The sequence below is a fragment of the Sycon ciliatum genome, chromosome 3 (genome assembly GCF_964019385.1).
Source record: "Sycon ciliatum chromosome 3, ocSycCili1.1, whole genome shotgun sequence".
NCBI lineage: Eukaryota > Metazoa > Porifera > Calcarea > Leucosolenida > Sycettidae > Sycon > Sycon ciliatum.
This window is the reverse complement of record NC_088645.1, coordinates 1,113,016-1,126,580: the sequence shown is the minus strand read 5'-3', so window position 1 is coordinate 1,126,580 and position 13,565 is coordinate 1,113,016. Positions and strand designations below refer to the sequence as shown.

Sequence of the window (13,565 nt, the reverse complement as noted above, 5' to 3'; positions counted from 1 at the left end):
GATGGCCCAGGATGCGAGGAGTTGCCGCAATGTACGGAGCTTCTCGGCTGGGAGCTGCAGCTCCCCTGCCGCTGAATCAATGTCGATGCCAAGCACTGTGAGACAGGTGGCGGTGCGAACAACATTGTCCGGGCCGTCTGCTGTTGGGACGCCCAGTTTTGCGAAGACCTTCAGAATAGTGGCTTTGTAGGTCGCGGCCGCTTAGGCTGTGACAGACTCGGCTGCTGGAGACACTGAGACGAAGTCATCCCAATAGTGCTCCAGTGCAGGGATACTATAGTTATTACGGAGGATCCATTCTAGGACGGTAGCCAGGCAGTTAAACACACTGGGAGCGGAGCGTAGGCCAAATGGCAGGACAGTGTTGATATAGTAGTTGCCCTTCCACAACATGCCGAGGAGCGGCCAGTCGTCGGGGTGCACAGGGCAGAGTCGGAAAGCGTGCTTCAGGTCCACCTTTGACAGGAGGGCTCCGGGGCCCGTGCTGCGCACGTGGTCTGATATCGTGTCAATCGTAATTAGAGAGAAACGGTAGGCCTGCTTGTCAATGAACGAATTGACGCTGTTCCCATTGGGGGCGGACAGGTGCATGATGAGCCGGTGGCCACCCGACTTCTTGGGGACCACACCTACTCCGGAGGTGCGCAGATGGACGAATGGCTGCGCGTTGAAGAGGCCAGCGGTGTGGCCACGACTGCATTCCGTGGCCAGGTACTGGTCGACGACCTCGGGATGTGCTGCCGCTGAAGACAAGCTTGGGCTGCGTACGGACACATCACGGGGTCCGGCGAACCCGATACGACAGCCGGCACGTAAATTGCTAATTAGAGAATGAACAAATGCAGGATTAGGGTGCGCCAGCAATTCAGTGTGTAATGCATCAATATTTATAGGGGTGTTGGGGTGTAATGCAATGTTCATAGGGATGTTAGGGGGTGGGAGAATGTAAGAAAGTGGTGCCGGGGCTGATTGCTGTTCGCTCTTATTTCTTGGCTGGGCAGGCTGACACGGCGTGCGAGCCTGAGCAGGAGAGGCAGGCGTGTCGAAAGCGACATGGGCCGTTGCAGGTGCCGTGATTGAAGCGGCGGCAGATTTCGGTTGATTTAGTGCTTGCACTCTCTTTCGCCTGGTTGCCGCGAAAGGCCGAGGTGTATGCTCCGGCCAAGTGCCCCACCTTCTTGTAAATGCTGCAATTGGGGAGGGCCTGTCATGTGAAACACGTCGCGAAAAGCTCCGTGTCGACCTCCGCCAGGGATCGGCTTGGGTCCTTTGACAGGACCTGGCGTGCCCGCGTGTCATAGTCCACGAAGCGGTACTTCCCGGCTGCCTGTACCATGCGTATTTGATTCTGCATCAGTGCAGCGGCGCAGCGAGGTTGATTGCGGATAGCGATCAGGCTAAAAAAAGACCATGCCTCGGTCCACGTGGCAAGGTTCTCAATTTTTCCTTTCGGTGCGATTGTCACCGAAAGTGCCCCTTCCTCGTCCATGCGGAACCTCTTAGGGGCTGGCTCCCGGTAGAAATATATTTGGGTGGGACCAGTATTGCCAGATCTATATACTCTATTCGTCTGATCCGATCGACTGTCTCCAACGAGACATGCGGAATGCAGGAGGGGTAGCCCATGTTTGTATGGTGCATGAATTCATCAGCACACATACCGTCTCTCCGGTGCGTTGCCGCTGAGGGCTGCTGCCACGCTGGCTGCCACGATCTGCTGGATAGACTCCCTTTGTGCCTGCGAGAAAGCCAATGGTGGGTGTAAGACTTTGTGAGAGCGGAGAAGAGACAATTTCAAACAATTTCTGCGGCGGGCAGGCACAACAAACAACTGGTGAATGTCTTTACTTGTTCCTGCCTTGCGAGGGTGGCCTTGGGTGAGCTTGCACCCAAGGCGGATAGGTGGCTTATACGACATGCCCTACGCGCATCGCGGTTGCGAATGCTTGCGTGGGGCCCGCACGGGAGCCCGGCAGTGTGTACGATTTCCAAATGTTTCGGCTCAGCAACCCCTCTCCGCCACGAGTACACTGTATCTCAGATGACTGACCGTAGCACACTAAAAATACCTTCCTACACCCCTGCATTAACAAACTGCTTCACAGCAAACAATGTTAGAAAGCAGACTGCACAATGCCCTTATAAGGCAGAGTTTGACACATGGTACGGAGCACAGAAACTGTATTGTGACAGGCTGTCTCACTGTTGCAGCGTGAGTTTGCTTTTGCAGCGTGAGTTTGCTTTTACAGCGCGAGTTTGCTTTTACAGCGTGAGTTTGCTTTTGCAGCGCGAGTTTGCTTTTGCAGCTCGAGTTTGCTTTTGCAGCGCGAGTTTGCTTTTGCAGCTTTTCCATCTACGCAACCTACCGCACGCCTTAACCATCGTTAGCAGTTTATTGGTATTCCGCTTGTTCTTGTAGTAATCGCCATACCAATTTGTTTTCGGTGAAGCATAGCCTTGACAAATTGGTACCGTATTTTACTTGTTGTGTATTGCACGGTGTACTAAATTCAACCCATCATTACGACGGCCTGCCTACATGAGAGAGCGGGGTACAGACAAGCAATGTCATGTGCGAGCATGTATTAGTAGCGGGCATGCAGCCCGGTGGTCGATACGTACGTGATTTAGCGTTACAGTGTCCAGTGTCGTCTCCCTATAATTATTATTAAGCCACGACCTCGGGTGTACTCGTATGCTACATACATGTACAGTTGCGCTTAACTGAAATCTGACCCAAAGTGCTAAGCTGGCGCCCTCAACCTGCACCAGCTTTGGTTGCCTGGAAGTGGCACGAATGTGGCTGGAGGTGCACCTGCACCGGCCTTGGTTGCCTGGAAGTGGCACGAATGTGGCTGGGCGTACACATGTAAAGATACAGTACATGTGCAGATGCAATGATGTAAACTGTGATTGGAACTGGTCCAGGCCTCCAGCTTTGTACTTTGGGTCGTATTTCAGTGAGCGCAGCAACTGTAGCATACTAGTAGGTTTTGTATGATGCAGTGCATGTTCTGTTTCAATAGACCGATCCCCTTATTATACTGGGTTCGAGCACGGGGGCAACCTCACTCGCGATCGAGCTAGTTTTTGAACGTGACAGCATCTTTGACAGTGTGTTTCAGGTTTGTTTTGGAATGTCTTCTGCTTAGCTCAAGTGGTTTGCGATGGCTTCGAGCGGTGCTGAACCTCCTGCTGGTAGGAGCAGAGTCTCCGAGAGAGACATGGACTGTGATGCAGCTGCAGGATTTTTTCAAGGCGCGGGAGGGAACGATCTCGGGCCACAAACAGGAGTTACTCCAGAGGTGAGTTTTGTTGTTGTTGAAATATTCGAATCGCGAATCGTGTTGTGAGATGTATTTTGTGCCTAGGCTACAGCAGACCGTATTTCTTTCTCCTTGAGATCGGTGCTGAAGATAATAGTAACCTTTTTCTGGTCTGCCTTTTCCTCTCCAGAGCCATCTTCTATGAAGGTAACCGTGGTGCTGCCAAGTCACCAAGTCGCGATCGCGACCAGCAGCCCTGAAGTGGAAAAATCGATTTTCCAACGATCTGGTTGGACATCAGCCACTAAAGTACTTCTGATTTGCCTGTAGTGACAACAGCAGCCATCCTTGGACACCTTGCAAAGACAGGAAAAGCCACTGGTGGAAGCGACTGCTATGAGGTGACGATAGCAGTGGTGATCGCTGTTTTGTCCAGTCGAAGGGCTAGCCAACCCAGAGGAAGCATTAAAAAAACGATAAGCAGTGCGTGGTATTTGTTGAGCGTGAAGAGCTAGAGGAGGACAGTGCAAACACATGGACGGAGTGGATGGTGTTTGAAGAACAGTGTGCTGTGTGCCGGCTGGTGGTGATGGTGGTTTTTGTCAGCATGGATTCGTGCTGCTTCTTGTGCTGGAACACTTCTCGCCCAGGTCAGGAAGGCAGATTGCGTGCTCCCTGGCCCTCAGTCGGCAATGGGGCATTTGTTCCAGGAACATTACCCCGGAGCCAGTGATGAGTCGTACCTTTGAAAAGTCGAAGCTTGCTGTTAATCGCACGCGTAGCGCAGTGGATTGCTCCCTCTTCGAAGCACGAGGGTCAAAGCTTGCCGCTGTCTGCAGCAAAGTGTGTGTGCGGTTCTTTCGAACCTATGAATATACCCCCCCCCCCTCTCTCTCTCTCTTAGGAAGACTGCATGTTGAGAGTGAACTATTTTCTAGTATATTTAATGTGAGACGGGCTGTTTACGCCCAAGATGAAGATACAGTTTTTTTCTGTTTCTATACGTTCCTGATAAAATACATTGTGACAGAGCTTTCGGTCATACTCCGCTGTACTACATCCTCAACCCGCCACCACCATGCGCTCTTGGCCGAACTAATGCACGAAGCATAAACACACCAGCACAGCAAGGACACTTCTGTTGACAGATATTGTTTACGCCCCTAGACAGCTGTTTCGTTTCTTCCAGCTCATCGTTAGAGGAGGATAGTAGCGGGATACTAATGATGATAATATAAGATGATAGACGGTTTATGGTCGGATATTGATGATTGGAGATCTAAGAAAGCAATGACCGTGATTGCGAAATGGATAATAATATCATGATTATATGCCAGTCTGGTAATGCGTTGTACTGGTGAACAGCATTGAAATCATCACTGCATTCGATGCAAATATTGAAAGAGTAAGAGAACCTGGTTGATTTGGTTGCATCTGCGACTGGCTACCGGGTGTTGTGATCAGCAATGTTACCATGAGAGAAAACAAGAGCGCAAGGATCTGTTGGGTCTTGTTGTGCCGTGCCGGTGCGAGAACCCTAAGTGCATGGCAAAATAGAACTGTTTCATCCACAATGCAGAATGTCTTGCGGTACATGGCATTGATGACTGAACATCTCGCCAGCTCGCCCAAATGGGGATCATGTCCAAACGGAGGAACAAGACATGTTTCCAGCTCAGCTAGTTATATACCGTGAAACGGATGATTAACTTGTGCCACACATGCCAGCTTCTGTTCCATTCGGCCCAGGCTTAGACACGTCAATGCCAATAGCAGCTGAGCCTCCATTACATGCTCATTGGCGATTTACGGCCGCCTCCAACTGTATCCGCCGTCCCTCAGCTTCCGTCTTCGCAGATCTGGCGTGGCGCAGTACATTTTCTCGGCTAGGCTCAAAGAAGTCCCACAGAGCGGTCTAAACACCTGAAAGCAAACCAGTCAGAAACTGGAGCGGCTCAGAGTCTTTCTTTATGTTATTGTACGTAAGCTGTTTTTCGGCTTTCTTCACCCCAGTCCTCACATCGTCCAACTGCTCCACGAGACTCTGTACACGAGCTCTACTTGCTGCCAGCTCCTGATGCAGATGCTGCACTTCCATTACAGGACCAAACTGCACTAAGCCAGGTTCCTTTCCATATCAAAGTACCGTTGCCTCTCAGCAAAATACTGGTTTGGGAGCATGGGGAGCTCGTGATGCAGACGCTGCACTTCCATGACCGAACTGCACTAGGCTCAGCAAATACTGTTTTGCGAGCATGGGGAGCAGAGCGTCCAGACTCCACTCTCTTGCAAAAAGCAAACCTGGTATCGTAGGACAGCTGTTTGGGTTCCTGGACTCATCCTGCCCTTGTAGAGCTGGGCAAAACGATTTCGATTTCGGGATCGAAATGATCGCTGCAACTCAAATATTCAGAGTGACCCTAAAACTACGTCCTTCCTCACGGGGCATAGCCTGGATCCGCTTGCTCCAGGCCGCTGTGGCTCCACACGAGGAAAGGAGTGAAATGACTTGTTTGCTTCGTCCTCCTGTTCTGACAGTGAGGAACGGAGCAATGATTCTGAGAAGGCATCCTGAAGTCGCAAAAAAGGAAGACGTCTAAACTAAAACAAAACAGCTCAAATCAAAAGTCCTTGTGACATTTTTGTAGACAGGCTTGCACTGCATGTAGATTTCGCGTGCTCTGCACTTCGCATGCGAGAAGTCACGCACAGCCGAGGTGAGGTTGGTCGCGTGTGTGCAGCAGGATCCCACGCGACTGCGGAGTTGCCCCCTTGCTCGAACCCAGACAATAATAAGGGGATCGGTTTATTCCTTTCCCTATTGTTTCATCACTTTATTTCAACACGGATTTCAGTGCTCCGTTTTGCGGAGACCAGCTCTCCTCCCCCCCCCCCCCTCCCCCCCCCCTCTCTGTTTGTTTCTGTATCGAGGGGCATTCAAGTCATGCAGTTATGTGATTACAGTGGAACATTCACGTTTCCTTGTAAAATGTGTTCAGATACGAAGTTTGACTGGTACACAGTTCCTGGGTTCCTGGGTACCTGGGTAGGTCTACCTGGGCGAATTATCTGTCCAGTTGTACTAATCTTGTACATAGTCCAACCGCTATCTTCAAACAGAATTTTCTTTCAACGTTTCCTCGTTCTAGCATTGCCAGATTACTGAGCAGCCAGCGCATGGCTGTGAGCGTTGACACGTACACCCTTCGTTTCTTACCGTGTTGTGGAGTGACTTCATTGCACGGTGCACTTGACAATCCGTGTTCTGTGTACCATCATCATGATCATCTCATGTCCTCTCTTGAAGCTTGGTCTCTCTGGCTCTCCAACAGTCACAGAACTGACTGTATATCAGGAGTGGCAGCGGAACAAGCCCTGCAGTAGATCTGCAATAAACCCGAGGAGCAAGCCCTGCAGTAGATCTGCAATAAACCCGAGGAACAAGCCCTGCAGTAGATCTGCAATAAACCCGAGGAACAAGCCCTGCAGTAGATCTGCAATAAACCCGAGGAACAAGCCCTGCAGTAGATCTGCAATAAACCCGAGGAACAAGCCCTGCAGTAGATCTGCAATAAACCCGAGGAGCAAGCCCTGCAGTAGATCTGCAATAAACCCGAGGAACAAGCCCTGCAGGAGATCTGCACTAAACCCGCGGAACAAGCCCTGCAGTAGATCTGCAATAAACATGTGTTCTGGGTTCTTGCCATACACTACAGCAAAGGCAAACTGTCGCCACTAGAATGAAGTTCTGAAAAGCCACTGAAATATTCTGCTGCAGAAAAGAGAACATGAAACTCAATCCGTTCGCATTTCCAGGAAAGCATCGACTTTCACTGATACGGACACAATTGTATCGAAAATGCTCTATAAGGAATCGAAACTTGTAGTCTCGGCAAGTTTCTATCGACTCTCGTATTTCGATTGTAGCGCAGACATACAATACGATTATTATTATTATTATTCACACATATCCGCCGGATGAGTACGCGTGGCCCATGCACCATGGGGACCCACGAATACAAACCAGCATATGTTCCCTCAGCAATACAAGCAAGCAAGCACGCAAAGATAAATGAGAGCCCAGGCAGCGAAAACAAAACGAAGAGAGATGAGGACATAGGCAACGAAAACAATTCCAAAGCATAGCCAGGGATTGAATGTGTGCATCTGGGTACGACAGTTAACACGGCTAGTGCAGCCGTACAGAGCGCAGCAGCATGTAAATACAAAAGCGCCACAGCAGCAGCAGCCAAGAGTGTGCAAACACTAAAAAAGAAGATCAGTCCATGAAAAAATTATTGTCGCCACAGGTAGACATCTCCGGCAAGAATGCATGCGTGCGCACAAGTAGGCAGGTAAGCATGTCAGATGTAATCGTATTATTATGGCCAGGCTAATTAACAGTGCTGTTTCGCAATGAATTCCATCGGCATTTATCATACGCCACCTTCCGAAGCTGGGCTAGGCCAGGTCGCGACAGAAGCACAAGCCCCAGCTTCTCCCGACAATCCAGTGAGAGAGTGGTTAGCAGTGTTGTTCTTGGTCTGCCTATCCTTCCCCGCAAGGCACCAGAAGCAGCAAAATCGAGAGCGACCTGTGGCGGTGCCCCTGATGGCATCCGGAGCACATGCCCCAGGAAGCTCCATCGCCTCGCCGCGATCTCCTTGGAGATGGGTTGGGTGCGACAGCGGTTGTAGAGTTCCGTGTTTTTGATTATATTTGGATACTTTATACGGAGTAGCGAGCGGAGGTGACGGCGGTGGCAAACGTCCAGAGACGTTCTGAGTGCCTCAGTGAGGCCCCAGGTAGCGCAGTTGTAAAGCAAAATGCTTAGAACGTAGCAATTGTACAGCCTCAGCTTCAACGTTAGGGAGATCCCTGATGACTGTAGAAGGCTTTGCATCCGGCCAAATGACTGCGATGCCAGAACCATTCGGTGTTTGATGTCCTCGGCAGTACCAGCTCTCGATCCAACCGACTTTGCCATCCGCCATTCTTCTTTCCCTCTTTTTTCCAGGTCTGCATCGAGGTAGAAGTGGGTCCGTTCAGTTTTCGCGCCGTTGACCATCAATTGGTGTTCTGGCATCTTCAGCACGCATACGTCATGGGTTTGTTCAAGATTTTGGTCATTTTCATCGAGGAAGTCAAGATCATCTGCGTACTGAAGTTCAGGGATAGACGGTGCTAGGCCTGTACTTTCTCTTCGGAACTGATGTCTCGATTACGATTACGATTACAATCGATTACAATCGATTACAATACGATTACCGGTATGTATCACCAGATCACCGTACTAGTCTACTACTACATGTAGCACTAGCACAGTAGAAGGTAAATGTACAGTACTGGTCCTTGCGGGTGCGGACACGGGGAAATCCCTTGAATCCCCTGCACGTATCCCGCCCTGACTGACAAGTAACGCACGCGCACGTACAGTACTGACAGGGCTAGCTCAGGGCCCGGTACGGCGGTAGGGGCATCAGATCGACCTCATGAATGAAGTAGCGCCACCGTTCGAGCGCAATGAACAGTGTGTGTGTGTGTGCGCGCGCGCGCGCCCGCGCGTGAGTGTGTGTTTGTGTGCGCGCGTGTGTATGTGTGTGTATGAGGTGCAGGGGCCATGTAACGAGGCCTGGCGCAAATATTCATGACGCCCAATTCTTTGTCCCTGGCATGGTTGCTGTCACTCTCTACTTTGTAGCTTGGTATTATTTCACCCACTCCAGATCCCTGCTGCTGCTGCTTTGGAGATGGTAAGTTTTTTCATATACATAATTATACATGTGCATGTAAGAAAGAACCGGTCAACGCCCATCATAGCTATGTACCAATACTGGCTAAGAGCAAGCTTCACTTGATACAAGTGAAATCCGGGTAGCTACGTACACAATAGGAGTCTAGCTAAGCCCATTTCTGCGTTTGTCACAAGCACCAAGTCGTTGCTAGGGTTCCCAGTAAACAGGCAACGCCTGTTGGGAGTTCCCTAGTAAAATAATAAATTCTACTACTACTCAAGCTGCGGACAGAACTGTTTCGTTCTTCAAGTTGTGGACTCATCAGCGCAGCACAGAGAAAATGAGTCCGAACCTGACAGCAATGAAAATAAATTTTCCAAAGCCAGAGGCCCGGGTGTACCTTGCCAGAGTGCTCAAACTGACAAATCAGTGAGCTCTGGATAATGCAAACAGCAAATGCACTACCCCACACGAGAGTGCTCAACTGCTACAAGAGCAGGAGTGAAATACTCAAATTCTACTAGCTACAGTCATGTAGCCTATTACTACTAGCAAGAGTAGATAAACAAGAGTGTGCAACTCCGGATCTCTCCTGCACAATCTGCAGATACCCCCGCCCACGGCGGAATTTTTTGTGACGTCACCTTTTTTCAGAGAAACGCGCAGTTTGCCGCAGAGCAGTGTGAGAGCACGTGCTGGGCACCGACCTTGTAGTGTAAAGCCCGGCCAAGGGCACGAGGGAAAACTTTCCGAAAGACTCGCAAGGCGTGCGTCGTCGAAAAGATTACGTCAACAAAACATTCCGCCGTGGGCCTACCCATCCGCGAGTTGCACACTCTTGTTTATCTACTCTTGCTACTAGCTACATTGCAGATAGCATGAGAACTATACGATGTCATGATAATGTGTACTATCAACAGTCTCACACAGTTTTTATACCACCCTCTCCTGGCATATATACCGGCATGGTCGGCACCCGATCTTCATGTTGCCTGATGATTGCGTAAGCATGAAACTTAAAGTAGCAGCAAACAAGCCTTGATTGTCCTTGTTGTTCTGTAGTGTACTATCAATACAAAACTATCAACTGCAGCATACATGCTATACATGATAATGTGTACTATCAATACAAAACTATCAACTGCAGCATACATGCTATACATGATAATGTGTACTATCAATACAAAACTATCAACTGCAGCATACATGCTATACATGATAATGTGTACTATCAATACAAAACTATCAACTGCAGCATACATGCCATACATGATAATGTGTACTATCAATACAAAACTATCAACTGCAGCATACAAGCTATACATGATAATGTGTACTATCAATACAAAACTATCAACTGCAGCATACATACTATACATGCAGTGTGTAACACTGTAATGAATAAACACAAATGCGCACCCTGCAGCTGGATCAGATAACTCACAACGAATGCACAGAGCCTACACATGATTGCCATTTTTGTACTGACATAAGACAAAGATGATCTATCATGACATCATGACCCCGTAACATCATGACATCATAACAGTCATTATGACATCATGACACCGTAACATCATGACATCACAGAGACCGCACTCCCCGCAGACACCATGCATGCATAGTATCTGTGTGGTTCAAACAGAGAGATAAATTCTCTTCTTATAATGAAAGCGAAAAAGGAAGGAATTCGACGACAGTCATTTACTATGGCATTGCATTATGTTTTAGGATTAATATCACATCGAAATCAGCTCATTAAGTTAAACCTCGCCTCTGCATCTCTCAACACATTGCTGCACCGGTGGCTGAATATCCATTTCAGCGGTTACAGAAGACACATCAATGAAAATGCATTGTGACGCCGATTACTCAGGATGCGCTGTAACCGTCACTGAAGTCTTGTCTGTTTCCGTAGTTACTGGAGAATCTTGAAGAAGTACTCAACCTAGGGGAATGAATTTAGTAGAGGAAAATATGGAACCCGCGATCACAGGACGCACACACATACACACATGCACGAACACACCCATACACACACACACATACACATGCACACACACATACGCGCGTGCGTGCACACACACACACACACACACACACACACAAGAGCACACACACAAACAATGTCTAGCAATGCACTCCAGGGCACTTTGCACATTTCATTCCTTCGTTATCTTAGCTCTCTTTCTGAACTCTCCTAACAGTAACAACTGCTGCTTGGAGTGTGAGTCGGAGAGCAGCGAAAGATGCAGTTGTACAAGAGCAACGACAAAATGGTGCTCAGATCTACGACCATGAGATTAAGACAAGCATGCTCTACCGAGTGTGCAACAGGAACAATTCCATTCTCGACGGGAACGAGAGTTCAGACAGAATACCATAAGAGAGATTGTGTGAGAAATGCAGATACGGCTTCCGCATATACAGGCACATCTGAACATTGCAGCATTCTCAGGGGTAGACCCACACCACAGACAAAGGGTTTGTCTACATAGGCAGACAAAATATCGAAAGGAGTTATGGGAATAGGACATTATGTCCTGTTCCTCACTGACATTCCCTATGAACTACAAGATTAGCGTGAGAATGAGACCAGACCAGAATAGGACCAAAACCGGAGTGAGACCAAAATCGGAATAAGACCAAAACCAGAATGAGACCAGACAAGAATAAGGTTGTATTTGTTCGGTCATTCCGGAATGAGCATGGAATGCAGTCGATACCCATCGCGGAGTCGGAATGAGAGTAGCAAACAAACGCGCGTGCATGCACTCGGGAATCTGGCAAACGTTTTGCGAGACTCCGGAAACGGCGGTCGAATGTTTTGTTTTTGAGATCTACGAGTTGTTTTTTGCTGCCTTGCAAAGATAAGCTGGTAGCCTAAGAATGTTGTGGTTGCTATCTTGCTTCCGTACGTTTCTAGCTCTGCATGCCCCTACGACGATCATGGTGAAGGAGCGGCCAAACTCGGCACAGGTCTACGAGCTCCACTGCGGTACAAGCCTGTACGCGACGTTTGGCCGCTACTTCATCATGACTATTCTGTATTCACCCTCGTATCAGTCACAGAAACGGCTCTAGCTCTTCACGGATTGGAAGCGCTTGTTTGACGGAGGTGCGGTTGTAAGAAGAAGTCGAGTGGCAGGTTCAGTGCCCGTGTGGGTGATTATGTGCTATGCAATGGTGGGCCTGCCTCCCTGACCGAGTGATTCTGGAGGCCGTGCTCGACGATGAGGAGGAGAGGTGCGAGGACATCAATCCAGTTCTTGTCCTGACCGAACGCTGTCTCAGGCAGCGAAGGGTAAAAAATGCCACAAACCAGTAGCGGTAACTATCCCGAGGTTACAGTACCAGCCTACACCCTGGACGAATTTCGGCAACATTCCGTCTGTCGACAATCGCGTTTGAGGTTTTGTTGGCGGAGATATGCAATAGTGACAGCCCCCAGTGGCCGCCGCACATTATCAATCCGCTCGGAATGAGCACTCATTCCACTTTTTTCTTTGGAATCGCCAGAATCGATTCTGCCCCCTTCATTCCGTGACCGGAATCGGAATTACACGGAACAAACGCTGTCCGGTGCATCAAACCAACGCACTGCAACCAAAGCACAGCGGAATGACTTTGGAATGGTGTCGGAATGACACCGAACAAACGCAACCTAAGACCAGACCAGAAAAAGACCAGACCGGAATAATACCAGACCGAACTGAGACCAGACCAGAATAAGACCGGACCAGAATAAGACCAGACCAGAATAAGACCAGACCAGAATAAGACCAGACCAGAATAAGACCAGACCGGAATGAGACCAGACCAGAATAAGACCAGACCGGAATGAGACCAGACCAGAATAAGACCAGACCAGAATAAGACAAGACCAGAATGAGACCAGACCGGAATAAGACCAGACCGGAATGAGACAAGACCGGAATGAGACCAGACCAGAATGAGACCAGACCGGGATGAGACCAGACCGGAATGAGACCAGACCGGAATAAGACCAGACCGAAATGAGACCAGACCAGAATAAGACCAGACTGGAATGAGACCAGACCAGAATGAGACCAGACTCTCGCTATTGTGTATGCACACTCATGTACATACACACATGATGTATGCACACTCATGTACATACACACCTGATGTATGCACACTCATGTACATACACACATGATGTATGCACACTCATGTACATACACACCTGATGTATGCACACTCATGTACATACACACATGATGTATGCATAGTGTAGTACATACACACATGATGTATGCATAGTGTTGTACATACACACATGATGTATGCATAGTGTTGTACATACACACATGATGTATGCATAGTGTTGTACATACACACATGATGTATGCATAGTGTTGTACATACACACATGATGTATGCATAGTGTTGTACATACACACATGATGTATGCATAGTGTTGTACATACACACATGATGTATGCATAGTGTTGTACATACACACATGATGTATGCATAGTGTTGTACATACACACATGATGTATGCATAGTGTTGTACATACAGCAGTACCGTGAACACACG

General features: G+C 48.8%; 1 protein-coding gene across 1 annotated transcript in view; it reads right to left on the bottom strand.

The window, feature by feature from the left end:
- Positions 1-10,051: 10,051 nt before the first annotated feature.
- LOC135811194 (nucleoside diphosphate kinase homolog 7-like) overlaps positions 10,052-13,565 on the bottom strand; it is a 21,912-nt gene continuing 18,398 nt past the window's right edge. The window contains exon 10 of the mRNA XM_065324387.1: positions 10,052-10,949. Within this exon, the coding sequence (XP_065180459.1) occupies positions 10,920-10,949 (30 nt within the window). The 3' untranslated portion in view covers positions 10,052-10,919. The remainder of the gene's footprint in view (positions 10,950-13,565) is intronic.